The sequence below is a fragment of the Plectropomus leopardus genome, chromosome 7, assembly GCF_026936395.1.
Source record: "Plectropomus leopardus strain MGB_pleo_1.0 chromosome 7, ASM2693639v1, whole genome shotgun sequence".
Taxonomy (NCBI): Eukaryota; Metazoa; Chordata; class Actinopteri; order Perciformes; family Serranidae; genus Plectropomus; species Plectropomus leopardus.
Window position 1 is genome coordinate 22,826,053 of NC_142182.1, and position 13,859 is coordinate 22,839,911.

General features: G+C 41.4%; 1 protein-coding gene across 7 annotated transcripts in view; it reads right to left on the bottom strand.

Moving 5' to 3' along the window:
* Positions 1-13,859, bottom strand: part of LOC121950463 (transcription factor SOX-6-like) — a 138,475-nt gene that overhangs the window by 16,194 nt on the left and 108,422 nt on the right. For 6 of the 7 annotated variants that reach the window (XR_015777015.1, XM_088080223.1, XM_088080224.1 and 3 more), the window contains 3 exons: positions 9,764-9,913; positions 7,289-7,466; positions 4,327-4,526 (listed from right to left, as the gene is read on the bottom strand). Coding sequence is in view for 6 of the 7 variants with exons in the window: in XM_088080223.1 (XP_087936349.1) it covers positions 4,327-4,526; positions 7,289-7,466; positions 9,764-9,913 (528 nt within the window). In the remaining variant the exon portion in view is untranslated. The remainder of the gene's footprint in view (positions 1-4,326; positions 4,527-7,288; positions 7,467-9,763; positions 9,914-13,859) is intronic. The other variant, XM_042496470.2, reaches the window with a different exon arrangement.

Below are 13,859 nucleotides of genomic sequence, written 5' to 3' on the forward strand. Positions count from 1 at the left end.
TCAGACGTCACCACGATGACGTCCTTCGAGTCGAATCAGCACGGGCAATAAATAGCTCAACATTTAATATTACACCACGATCCCATTTACAGCAGTTGTCTCATTCCCTGCAAAGAAGCCCTAATACACCATGTTAGTACAATGCCATAAAACAGAAAGGCTTGGCTGGAGCTTCAAAGTTTCTGAGCAGAGAATTTGAGCGACAAATTTTTTTGATGAACAGAAAACAACACACAAATCCAAGGTAAAGAAAAAGAGCCGGTCTCGCTGCCTCCCGAGGTGGAGCAGCTGAGTCACACTCTCAGTATCCAGCAAGTTCCATCCATGAATTGTTTAAGACAGAGCAAAGCCTTTGAGTGCTTCAGAAAAAAAGCACACAAAAAACGTCTCCGTCCCAAAGAAAAAATTATGTATTTAAAGCTAAGAGAAAGAGTCTTTGAGCTGCTGTTGTTAGGTAACGAATAACAAACTGACAACAAACACTACAGCCTGCTGTCGTCCTCGAACCGGAAACAATTACTTTGAGACTTTCCAAATGAGCTTTTTATTAGGAGGCATGGAGCTATAAACCAAATTACTGCATTGCTTTGGTTTTGTTCTTATAAAGTTGGAAAATATAGAGCTCGGGAAGCACACAGGGCTCTCCCTGCAATGCACACCTTAATCTGTAATCATTTTAAAGTTAACTTTGTGCAAAACGCTCTTTTAAGCATAAACTGATTTGGGATCATTGGTGGGGTTTTTCGCCAGACCTGCAGCAGACAACTCAAATTAAATCTTAATAAACAATTTATTAGTATAGGCTGTTGTATAATTTATATTTATGAGTTTCTAAGTGTTTACTAGCATAATGACTTATAAAAAAAATCGACTTGGGACTGAGGATAAGTTCAGCAGAGATATATTTTGCCAGATTTTTGGATGTTTTCCTCCTGAAGATGCAAGGCAAACAAGTCCAAAAAATTCAAAACAGCCTATCCTTGGAGTGCACCAATCATGACCTACTTGGGGTTGGTGGGTTCAAAGTCTCCTCCCCTAAAATATTCATGAGTTCCTCTCCTCCTCCTTCTCCTCATCCTTGCAAGCAGCATGGGATCAATTGCGCAGGAGAGCCAGACTAATCATGTTCCCCATTTTACTGAATGTCTGATCCCTGGAATCTGTGATTGGTCGATCAGACTGATTGAAGATGTTTTGGAATATGGATGTCCCTCTGGATATGAGATCCCGGTACAAAGGCTCTGTCTCCCTCAGCACAAAGGGGGGAGACGTGAGCGGGGGAAGAGGTGAGCATGGGGGGGTCCCTTCCCCAAGAAAGGCCCTTTAATTGGGCTAAAACCCCAAGGCCGGGATCCCCCCCTTTGGGGCAAGTGGAGAGCTGGACTCCATTACACACACACACACTAATGCTAACACCATCTCCTCTCCCAAAAAAACACCCACTCAGTCTCAGTCGAGGCAGGCGCACACACACACACACACACACACACACACACACACACACACACACACACACACACACACACACACACACACACACACACGCTCACACGCCAAAACCATCACTTGTCATTGGCCCAGCTGCTCCCTCTTCAAAGCTGTTGGCTTCTGGGTGGCCGTGGAGAAGAGAGGAGAAAAGAGAAGTCCTCAAGAGCTGCAGCCCGAGCCAAACAACACCAAATATCATCTATGAACCTTCTTCAGACTCAAGCACAAGCTGAGCAGAGAACTCAAACACTTGGCCAATGAAATACTAGAGAAAATAAGACACAGCAGCGAGGAGATCTACAGAGGTTTGTCTGTGTGAAGTGATGCGAATGTTCACACTTCACGAGAGTGAACTCAAAGTTCAGTTTAAACACATTAACCCTTCGAACCCTGATCAAATGGGCTTGATTTCTTTCAAAAACATGGACAATTAAAGAAATGACTCAAAAATGACAAAAAAATTAGTAAAAAGTAATGAAAAATACCTGAGAATCTAAATTTAAAATAGATGATTTCTTTTAAAGGAAAATGACCTGGAAGAGGCGTTTAAAATATAATAGTTCTGTAACATAGTTTTAAATATGCAATTATGATAAATGTGATACGATCTGATAATTATAAATATGGTTTTCCCTGGCTTATTTTTTTTTTCCTAGACATTTTTCCCTATTTTTTTTTTTAAGAAATCTCTATATGTACCAATTTCTTGCAATTTGTTGAACATTTCTTACCTATTTGCTCATTTGCCCTTTTCCCATATTTCTGAAATATATCCCACCAATTTTCTTAGAGTTCAAAGGTTGAAATACTTGCGAAAGGCATCTGAGAGTATTACAAGAAAAGCAATGTCACTCTAGATTTCAAAGGGTTAAAAGAAATAAGCTTACGTTTATAGTTCACAATTCGAATTTTGAACAGAGCCATAAAAATCCAACTAGTTTTTGTGCATTTCGTTTTTTAAAAATGAAATAAAGTGTCTGATCATCATTCACATGCAGATATTTCCCAAGAATGGTGAGATGCTTCGACTCAATGTGTCATTTAAAAATTTGTTGCCAATGAGGCTGATGTTATGATTAGTTTTTTTCAGACCTGGGCACAATTTGCATAAAAATGTGAGGTTTTTCTCTGTTGGAATCTGCACTGATTTCTCAATAAAACTCCTTCTAACATTCAGATTAACAGGCTTTAGCAGTAACTTTTCCGTTAGCTGCACTGTCTGAATTGACAGTTTCACTGGCCACGCCAGTGTAAAATGCTTTGTGCTCCCCTTCGTGGTTAGGGATAAGATATGGTCCAGATTTAGGTGGGGGCACACACATATCACCGGTGAAACAGTGTTCAACACAACACCAGCATGCCAGATACAGTAAATCCTCAGGTGCCATAAAACATACTGCATTAGAAGCATTACCTGTTGTCAGAGTTAAAATAAGACTCACTGTTTACTAAAAACATGATCATGTTCAATCAAGGGGCTCTTTTAGCACATAAATGCACAACACTGTCTGTGTATATGTAGACTAAGAGAGAGTCCGGCGTAGATCTGAACGCTGTATGCAAAATGTGTTCACATCTTTCACTGAAGGACAAGTTGTGATCGCACATATAAAAACACTCTCAGTTAAGTTCCTGCCTTCCAGAGTTTACTGATATGTAAAACTATATAGAAAGAGTGTACTGCCCAGCTGCTGAAAAACTTCGAAACAAGGCTTTATGTTCTTTAGAAATTGGCAAATGATGGTAATTTGAAATTTGGTTATCTAATTAGTTACGTCTTTAAATTATGTAAGTGTTTGATAATATGAGATTTTGTTGTGTACTTTTTCTAAATTTCTTTTTTTTTTCCTCTGCAAGCATAGCTTCTTTTGAGGGCTGGTAAATAAAAATATCAAAATATGTTGGTTAAATGAAGTGCAGACTCTGGAGCAAGGCAGTTAGTGTTGCTGAGTTGTTTCTGCACTGTTATGTAAAAGTAGAAAATTATTATCAGCAACATGTACTTACTGTTTGTATCAAAAGTAATTATATTTATTATGAAAGATGGCCTCTTCTAAAGAATTACATTATTATAACAGAGGCATTAAAGGTTTACTTTGGTATTTTCAACCTGTACTCATTTTTCTCCTGTTTTTGTCTAAGTGACTGAGCAACAATTTTTGGAAATTGGTCTGGTGTTGAGCAGCTAAACCTATTCCAATGTAACCGCTGAAAGCATTTGTGCAGTGTCAGTTTACGCTGTTTAACGGTGCTTGTTTTTGCCATTGACCAGTTAAGATTGTTGTTCTAAGTGTCTCACAACATTATGGAAAGGATTCCTACTGAGAGAGAGCTTTTAACCAAACCAGAGTTTGTAAAAGTTTTAACAGTGGAGAGACAAACCAAGACTTTTTTTGTGTGTGTTTTATTTTGTTTCTGTCAGCTTTGACAGGGTATTTTTTTTTTATTAGGATAATAGAATTACTGTTTATTTAAAAAGAGGTCTTGTGGGTTTTGGGATTGCGATTTCAGGGCTCTTTCTGGATAAATGAACATGATCTTACGCTTTAACAACAGGTCTATCTCTATGGTGATCCGTACAGTACTTGGGTGAATGTCACTTTGGCCTACTGCCTGTTGGTGTGTGTCACATGAACTGTCCAGTACGTGTGTTTCTTTGTATTTGTGTACTTTGTGTATGTGTGTGCGTGTAGTGTTTCAGTCAGAATTTTTTCTTCACATGAAAGTGAATGCCTTTGAAAACCGCATTTAGACCATGTGATTCCTATAGACCTTATCAGTGAAGTGTTTCTGTGAATCTTCTTATGTAGCCGCATGTGATCTGTCTGTCCCTCTAACCTTGTTGCCGTTGTTGAGGCTCATGCTGCTGAGGGCTGACAGTTTGGCCTCCAGACTGTGGTGTCCCGACTGCTGCTGCTGCTGCTGGTGGAGCTGCTCCCTCTGGATCTGCTCCCTCATGCTCCTGGCCTCTTGGATGGCCTTCATCACCGCGTCCTGGTCCCCAAAAAGAGCTGTGGAGTTGAGGCTAGACAGGATGTCTGGGAGGGGAGGACAGGGTAAAGGAGAGGGACAACTGTCTTTTACTTTGAATAAAAGAAAAGAGCGTGTGGCTTCAAAACAAGAGATTCACTTCTGTCTTCCTTTAACAATGTCAGTAATCTATCTTTTCATCACCATCAGATATTAATGTCTAAAGAGAACAACCAAAGTTTAAATTAGGAAGAAAAAAAGTTCATATATAATCAAGTTTATATTAATTTATTAAAAACTATGGCAAATCTTAAAAGTAAATGAATCAGATTTGATTGACAATACCCAGAGAAGATGAGCAACTGTCATCAAATTGTCATTCAAGTTAACAAGATATGATTTGTGCACAGCTGTTTGTGACACCACGTTACCCCAGCAAAGCCACTTCAAACTTCAAAGACAACATAAAACCCCATAAAAGGAACCCAACTTTGGCAGGAAAGTATATGCAAGTGTAGGACCCTTGCTCTAATAGAAAAGCTGAGAAATACATTTTCAGGGCTTTTAGCTTTTCCAAAACTTAAATCTGGGGTATGGCAGTTTAATTTTGCAGTCAATGGGCAAAAATCCCTTTATCAACTTCGAGCATATTCACTTTTGCAGTGATTTCAGTTTAAGATCCTGAGCTACCTTTCGCAGCTGTAAGATATGGCGGCAGGCAAGTCAGCTGAAACCACGGCCAGACAGAACTGTTCAGTGTTATGATACGCCGCTGGATGGCACCTGTCTCTGCAGCATGACACACGAATTTGCAGCGTCAGTTGAGTCGTGTAATGCAATCCCACCATGTTCTAGCTTTGACATCACGGTAGTGGCATCCCAGAACATCAACAGCAGACGCAGAAGGATACCTTGTGTGTAATATGTATATAAGGAAGTCCACAGCAAAGCAGCAATTAGAAAATCTAGCCCATGACTGGATATTTTAGCCAATCACAGGCCATTTTCAGAGCAGGCAGCTGTCAGTCATATTACTGCTTGTTCAAACTATCAGACTAGGCAACACTGATCAAATATGAATCAAAAACATGGGAAAAAAACTATGAAAAATAAATGGAGAAATAACCCAAAAAATAGCAAGACAGGTAAAAAGTACAATAAAATTACGTGAAAATTAGTTACAAATCAAAATAAAACATGAAAAATACATAAAAAATCAAAAAAGGCAAACAAAAAACCCTTGGAAAAAAATGATCATAACTTATAATAACTCTGAAACATAATTTTGAATATACAATTATGATTATTATAAATATAGTTTTTCCCTAGCCCTTTTCAAGGTTTTGAAAGAAATTGCACCAATTTGCACAGGTTTCAAACAGTTAAAGTATGGGGATATCATGCCATGTTATTTCTTTTAAATTCCCTTGTCGCCTTTTGAAAGACAAGTACCAGAAATTGGTTCTTGAAACGTGAGCAATTGCAGACAACATGTCAAGTCCTATATGGCCCCATTGTGTAATAGTTCAATATTTGAATAATACTCTGTCCCTCCAATCCACAGTTTTCAAATATTTTATCTGCAAGGCAACTGGTGTCTAAATTCTGATTTTCTTTATTTGTCAGTTTTAACAAGCCATAAGCTTTTGAGTCAGATGCTGTTGAACCACAAGTCTGACCACTGAAGAACCCAGCTTGGTGCAAGTTTGTGGTTTCATACTACTTCATGAACACTATCAAGCTTTGAAAGCAAGTAATGCTTAAGTGTTGAGAACCAAATAATCAGCATGGCTGCACACAAGTTCTGATTAACCAATATCTTAACATCCGTATAAAACTGTGATTTTTCCAAACTCTTATTGGGGCCAAAAGTCGCTGAAGTTGTTTTACAGTCCACTTGTGTCTAAACAAGACAGAGCCTCCTCCCCCATGTTTATGTGCCGCGCTTTACACTTTTGAATTACATTTGAGGAAAAAGAAAAAAAATAAATAAATAAAAGGATGCAAAGTTTCCGTCGCCCTCCTTGTTTAATTAGCAGACAAGTAGGAAGCACTGTATGCTTGGGTGGCCGTTAAAATGGGCAAAAAATAACTTTGCAGGGAACACAAGCGTCGCGTCCTCAAAGCCACTCCAGAGGAGCTGGTGAAATTGTTTTCTGGGGGGATATAATGAGAGGGTTTAGATTGGCCTTAATAACAGATAGCAGAGGTAGGGGCATAAAAGGTCTAGCGCGGGCAGACAATGATGTGAGGAAGCTCTTAAAAACCAAATAACGTGTGCTGGATTTCACTGCTTCCGCTGCTGGGGTTTTCATTGGGGCTAAATACAGGGCTTTGGACTCCTGTAAAACACAAACACACACACGAATACACACACACAGGTCTCGTCGTGGGGTTGAGGTGTCTGCAGTCTATCAGGCGCATGCGACGCTGCTTGGTTTGCCTGTGTGTGGCGGGGAGGAGGGAGGTGTTTGGGTGGGTGATGTTTTTGTTTTTCCGGTTGAGGGGCAGACACAGTTTTACACTGGAGTGAGGACATGTTTGCTCTGGATAGATGTACAGTACAGATGTGAACAATACGGTGGTGTATGAGTGTTTGTTTGTGTGTGAAACAGCATGGATGTGTGGAGTGCGTCAGTGTTTCCCCTCAAAATTTTGTCTTGGCGTAGTGGAGCAGCATTTGGACCCTGTGATTCTTATTGAACATGACAGTGAAGCCAGTTCTAATGTATTTATTTTAGGCGGAGTAGCTGTGCTGCTAGGTTAAGGTCCTGCTGCATGGGTAAAGGAAACACTGGTGTAAACGTGCATGTGTGTGTTTGTTACCTACCCAAAGAGGTGTTCCTGCCCATGTTGGAGATGGGGCTTGGGATGCGGCCCTTGCCCATGCCTGTAGGGCTGGTCTTGTTTCCGGAGAAGAGACTCTGAGATGGAGACGTTGGGGAGCGAAGAGGCTCGGCTGTCTTGGGTCTGGCTGAGAGGTTCAATGGCTGCGTGGATCCTTCCTCCTATTAGCAAAACAGATACAACAGTGTTAAACAGATTGCAATCTGTATGAAAGGTACCAGAAAGAAACCATATTAACAAGTGATGGCCCTGAGATTTTTCTGTGTGTCTTGGCATTGGTATGTGGTGCTGCTTATAACTCTGTGTTATTAAAGCCTCATTTTCACCTAGCAATCCAATTTAGGTCTATTCATCACACATTAGAACAGTTATCTTTTACATTTCCAATGTTAAAAGTTATGGATGGTGCCAATACAACCGCCCTGTTCTGTCCCGTTTTTTTGTCACCCTTCTAGCAAGATGCCCAGAAGAGCACTGAAAAGGACTCCAAAATGTGGAGTTCAAAACACTGCAGTACGTTCATTGGTCAAGAGATAATTATCACTCTTGCTCAGCAAGGACTCAATGCACAAACCTCAATGACAATTGAGTGTACCTCATTCGTGGGCCAAATGGTCTCGTACTACTGTCCTTTGGTGGAAGTAAATTCACCAAGAAACAAAGGAATGTAGCAACAAAGGCAAGAAAGAAGGAGACTGCTAGTTACCAAACATAGATATAAACAGGTCCGTTGAAACAGCACTGGGCTTTGATACCAATTTCAAAGTGGCAAAGCATGGAATTAAGACTTCCAAGTTCATAACATGGCGGCATTGGGCCCAAGAAGACTTTCCTATAGACTTTCCTAAGTCTAGAAGAGCCACAGGTTTACATCCCTTTATCCCCATTTAAGTTACGAGAGGTCTACACCCGCAGTTGGCCACTTGGCCCATGAACGTCTCTTGTGTGGTTGCTCTATGGGCCACACGATACAGAAAATCCTGGTAAGTCTACACCCAGGAAGTCAAACTTTTTTTCTTTTAATGCACCACTCAGCAACTTTCATAGGAATGAACAAGGCCCTGCCCCCAAAACTGTATCAGTTTTCTTTATACATACATGAAAATGGACAATGTAGGTTTCAAATTCTGGCAAAAATCAACTTTGTCAAAGTTTTATTTGGGGAAAAAAAATTAAACACATTGATAGGCACAGTGTGTTCCAAGTAATTGTTAGTTCACCAATATTATTCTTGCTAAATACACTAGAAGCTTCACCTGGTAGACACTTAAAGTATATGTTTCTGCTGTGAAAACTGGACGTCATTTGAAGTGTACCTGACTCAATTTGAACTGACCACGCCACTGATATTTAATTTTGTCCAAAGTATCCTTTAAAGTGCTTTCAGTAGTTAAGTGATGCTCCCACTGATCAGTCATCCCTATCAAGTTTTTCAATAAATGAATTCCACTGCTAACCTCTGTGAACCTGACAGGGGAAAAATTTTGCAGCGTAACTTCTTATCTAAACAAAGGCACCTTTGTGCAATGCTTCTATTTCTAATCAAAGGTCCCCGACCACATTGATCCACATACGGAATCCCCTGGAAAAGGAAAAGTGGTGGAGCGCACGTCAAAACAGCCTCAATGCGGCTCTTGTGTTGGCAGCAAATGCTTAATGAACGTGGATTTAATTTGAAGCTGAGCTTCAGCTGAAGGAAGTGTTGCGAAGGAGAGGACTTTGGTGGACGGGAGGGATGGGGAGGTTTAGGCTGCGGGTGGCATGCCAAAGTGGGGGAGTGGGCTGAGCGTGTGTGGGGGTTAGCAGAGGATGGGGAGTTTGGAGGGCACATCACTACTGTTTGAGTGTGGTGAGCTCTGACGCCGGTCTATTGTGACGCTGGTTGCAGCTGTGCCCCACACACACACATGGCTTCCATTACTGCCTCGTCGTTGAGTAAAGATGAGGCGTACGCTCTCTCCAGTGAAGGGGTCTGGGCTCCTGCCAAACAGCAGCCAGCGCCAGTGTCAGTTTGTGAGTGTGTTGTGTGTGCGAATCAGTGTGTGACTTTTAAATAAGCTGTTTCTAATTGTCGGTGAAGAGTACAGCGCCATGCGCAGCTTGTTGTTTCAACAACTTCCAAATTTCCAGCCTCTCACTTTTACTTGAGCTGATCGTCATCATTATTATTCTTGTGTGTTTTCCTATCATATTCTGAACTCACTCTTTCCTTTGACTTACTAGGTTGTTTGTTACTTTACACCATAGAGACCCTGTTTTCTTTCCCACATGTAGCCCTTATACATTCATCTCATCGCCCATTGTTGTTTTTACCTGCTGCTGGTTGGCCCTATCTTCTGAACTGCAATATTATCAATCACAAATGTGTCCATCCAGATTTTCTAAATCCTGTTGAATTCTATAAACAACTCCGCCACTCTACAAAAGCCATTTCACCACATTTGTAACATAGACTCACCTTAATGTGAGAGACAGGACTGGATGCTCGTTTCTCGCTCTTCAGGGCCGAGGGGGAGAGGGGACCAGAGGAGTTGGGAGCCTGCGGGAGGGAAGCCATCTTGGCTCCTGGTGAGATCTGCATGCTTGCCAGCTGGGCGGCATACAGCTGCTGCAAAAAGGGAAGAAACCAGAAAAACCGGCAGGCTATTAACATCGCTCGCCAGCAGCTAGTCAGTGGCTTTCCTCTTTCATTCTCTCTCCTCTCTTCTTCTGAACACCCCCACCCCGATCCTGTTGTGTCTTTTTGGCTGTATCCTCCCCTGGTACTCCTCACATCTTCTGAGGTTTGATGAATGTATGCGTGTGAGCCAAACTCATATGGAAAAAGAACACACACCTAGATTTGAAGTTGACGGGAGTGTCCCACACAAATAGACGTTTTGTTTGAATATTTATCAGGAAGGCATTCCAGCCAAACATCTTTGTTTTAAATTATCTACGATCCATCTCTGACACTTATTCTTTCTACAGATGCTGGGAGCAGCTTGTATCTCGATTTGCATCCAGAAATAAATCCAAACAATAGGTAAAGACACTTTTGATGCTTCACTTGAATCCTACTTAAGTTTAATAGTGACTATCTATAAAACCTGATATTTTTTACTTGGTTAAGGAGAAATATAAGCATTTAAGTATGGAAATTAAAATTTTACACGATGTCTGGCTCAGCAGTGCTGTCAATAAAAGCCTAGGACCACGATGGAAAAAACATGGCTGGGTTTGCTATTCTGACCTTTTTAAAGGCTTTTTTTCTAAATTAAATAACTGGTTATTGTAAGGTCAGGTTAATTTCAAGATATTATGGTATACCAGGGTATTCAGAAATCCCAAAGGTATCATTTTCAATACCATCAAAAATACAGACACTTCTCTTTCTATTAAACTGATATGGGGATGCTGTATTGAGGTGATGTAGTGCACAGCACATACCACCAGGGGTCAGTCTTTACTGGTGTAGCAGACAGCTGAGTGGAGAGAGATGGCGACTACAATTGGTGGGGATAACATTACAGGACTAGGAAAAAAGAAAGATGCCTCTGTCCATCTGTCTGTATTTAAAACCAGTGAGACTTGTGTTAGTACGCTAACAGCATATTAGTCACACCCACAGCATCGTGGGCTACACATCAGCAGCTTTAAATGATGTTAGAAAAGGTCAAATTACTGTGTTAGTCTGACTAAAACTGGACTTTTAAAATACATGTTAAGATGTTAGTCTGACTTAAATTGTACTGAGCGGTATTTATCAAAGTCAGACTAACACATCTAGATAATGCAGTTGATAAGGTTAGTAAGGTTGATTTACTTCTTCACGTATGCGCCTCAACCTGACCTGAACTAGCTTAGGCATCCTGCCCATGCTCCATAATCCACATGCCGGGCTTTGACCCGGAAGTAGAACAGCATAAATTTGTAGAAGAAAGCCAGGAAAAACAAAATAAGAAGAAGGGAAAAAACATAATAAGAGGAGGATAACAATTTAAGTGTAGAATATGTAAGAAATCTACAGCACTGAAAAGTTATCTGTGTTTTCGCCGTTCAACATGCAACCTGTTTGCCACTTGCTAACTTGTTTATTGTGTGATGTTACAGCTCAACCAGAAGAAGGTCCAATAGCAACTAGCTGACAGAGGGCATATTGCCAACTACTCTGGCGAAGTCGAACATACTCACATCAATAAATCGATTCTTGAATACTGGGACAAGGACATAAGTCCAATTAAATGACCTTATCAGGCTTATCAAAGCTCAACTTAAATGTGCATGTAAACATACTTAATGTCACACCTGCACATATAGTACAAACACCTGTTACACAAATACCCACTTAAGGCCTTTTCGCACTGGTAAAATGTCAGGAAGGTATGAAAAAATAGATATCGCTCAAGCCTAGTAACAGTCAAATAAAATAAAAAAATTAGGACTGCAAACAATTCTTCATGAATCTAAAAAAAACCTTTACTAAGTAGGTGTAGTCATACAACAATTCAATCTTGGTCATGAGTCAATTGAGAAACATTTGAAAATAATGTAATTATAGTAGAAAAGATTTTTCTTTTTTTTTTTTTTAACAAAAAGCTTTGGAAAGTGTAAGCCATCTGCCTTGAGGGTTGGACAAAAACGTTACATTTTGAAGAAAAAAAAAGAAGAAAAAACGTTACAGATTTTCCATCCAACAAAAATCAAAGAGTCAAATACTCAGCCCACAGTCCAGGGTCTTCTAAATCAAAGCTAGCTAGCCAGACAAACCGCTGCCTGAAACCACTGTCAACCCCTGTCTAAATGCATTGGAGTGTGAGTGCTGGAGTATCAAAGAGCCTGTCCTCAGGAAAACCACCCAGACGTGGATGGCCTTCACTTAGACTCCCTCCTCTCTTTCTGTCTTTCCTCTCATTTCGTTACTCTCACCTCATCTATCTCAACCTCGTTCTGTCTTTCTTTTGTCCTCTCTTTTGATCTCCCTCTCTCTCCCTTTTTCCTATGTCTGTCAGCTTTGTTCCAAAATCCCTCTTCATATCTGCTCCACCATCTCCATCTCTGTTTCTGTCTGTCTGTTTTTACTCTCTGCCCCCTCAGCCTAAACGGCCCCCAGTGTTGTGAGATCTGATTTCCCTGTAGTCAAAACTGCAAAGACTCCTGGGAGCAGAGGTCCAAAAGCAAAGAGTGCTTGACAGAGAAAAAGAGAGCAAGAGGGATAGAGAGTGTTGTGCTGCAGACACACGAGACCACCGTCGCTTCACCGCCGAAGCGCCAGGCTCAGCGGTTGGGGCCAGAGAAATTGGCTGGCCCTCTTTCCACTTCTCTCGGAGCGATATTAAACACAAACAGAAGGGGCCTCACCGTTGAAACAAAGCCCTGATGTCACGCCGCTTATTTTCCTTGGAAGGCACCAGGAGTGCTCGGGCCAACCCCTGGCGATATGAGATCCCCGTAAGAATGTGCCTTGAATGGCTGGTGGTGAGGCCTCTCGCGTCAATCAAGCCGACCGCAGAGTTACTTCTGGTGATGCCTGATATTCTTACAGCTCTGAGGGGAGCAGGGGCTGGGGCAGACACACGAGTCTTTGAGGTAAAACACACAGTCAGGATCTCACTCTCGCACCCGCACACACACAATATTGTGCCATTAGCAGCGATTCTGTCAGCGATTCCACATAAGACGGAGGAACTGTTGAACAAACAAAAGACTGAGAATGAGAGCTTATTTTTTTTCTCTGTTTCTTAAAGACACTCTGAGATTGATGTGCGACTGGGGAGGCCAATGTGCTGCGTAAACAACCCCAACAAGAGCTCTCGCCATTCAGTCAAACCCCAAGGGAAGACAATGCCGCAATTTCCTAAATTACAAATTGACAAAGAGGGTCTCAACTGCGCCGCAGCTGTCCAGACTATCTGACTGGCCTTTGGACATTAGTGCTAATTTGACTAAAGTCCAAATGATTAGTCTGTCATTTTTGGCCCTCCTGATCATCAGCAGGTTTTTCAGTCTACTTTGGCCCAAAGAAAGCAGAGAAAAGGTGATGTTGTTGTGGTCCGGGTGTGGGCAGCGATGTCCAGACTGTTGTATTGTAGCCTGCCAACAGCCTCCTCTGTGCTCAGAGCAGCCTGTCCCATTAGGACAAAGTGGAGAATCCCGTTAGCTGGCCTCTTTTAGTGTCGAGCTGCTATCGATCTCAGGAGTACACAAAACAAATGGGGTTTTGTATTTTTCAGCAGGTTTGCGGGGGGGTGAAAAGGATCGACTGCCACAGAGCTGGCCTACACAGAGGACGGAGACTAAATATTGCACTTGCAGGGTTAGCCACGTCCAAGACAGTGGCAGAGATACACAGAGAGGCAGGCTGCATAAAGACAACCATTATCTCACTTCCACTTCTCTTTTAGGGAACAGATGCTTAGTTTTTTTAAGTCAACTCAAACCAAATCTGATTGCCTCCCAATCATTGTCCTCATTTTATAACAAAGAAAGCCATTCTGGGATAATCACTGTGAGCCAGCATTGGGGGCACAAATCATGACTCCGGGGCACAAAAGTTTGTTCCTTACCAACATCTC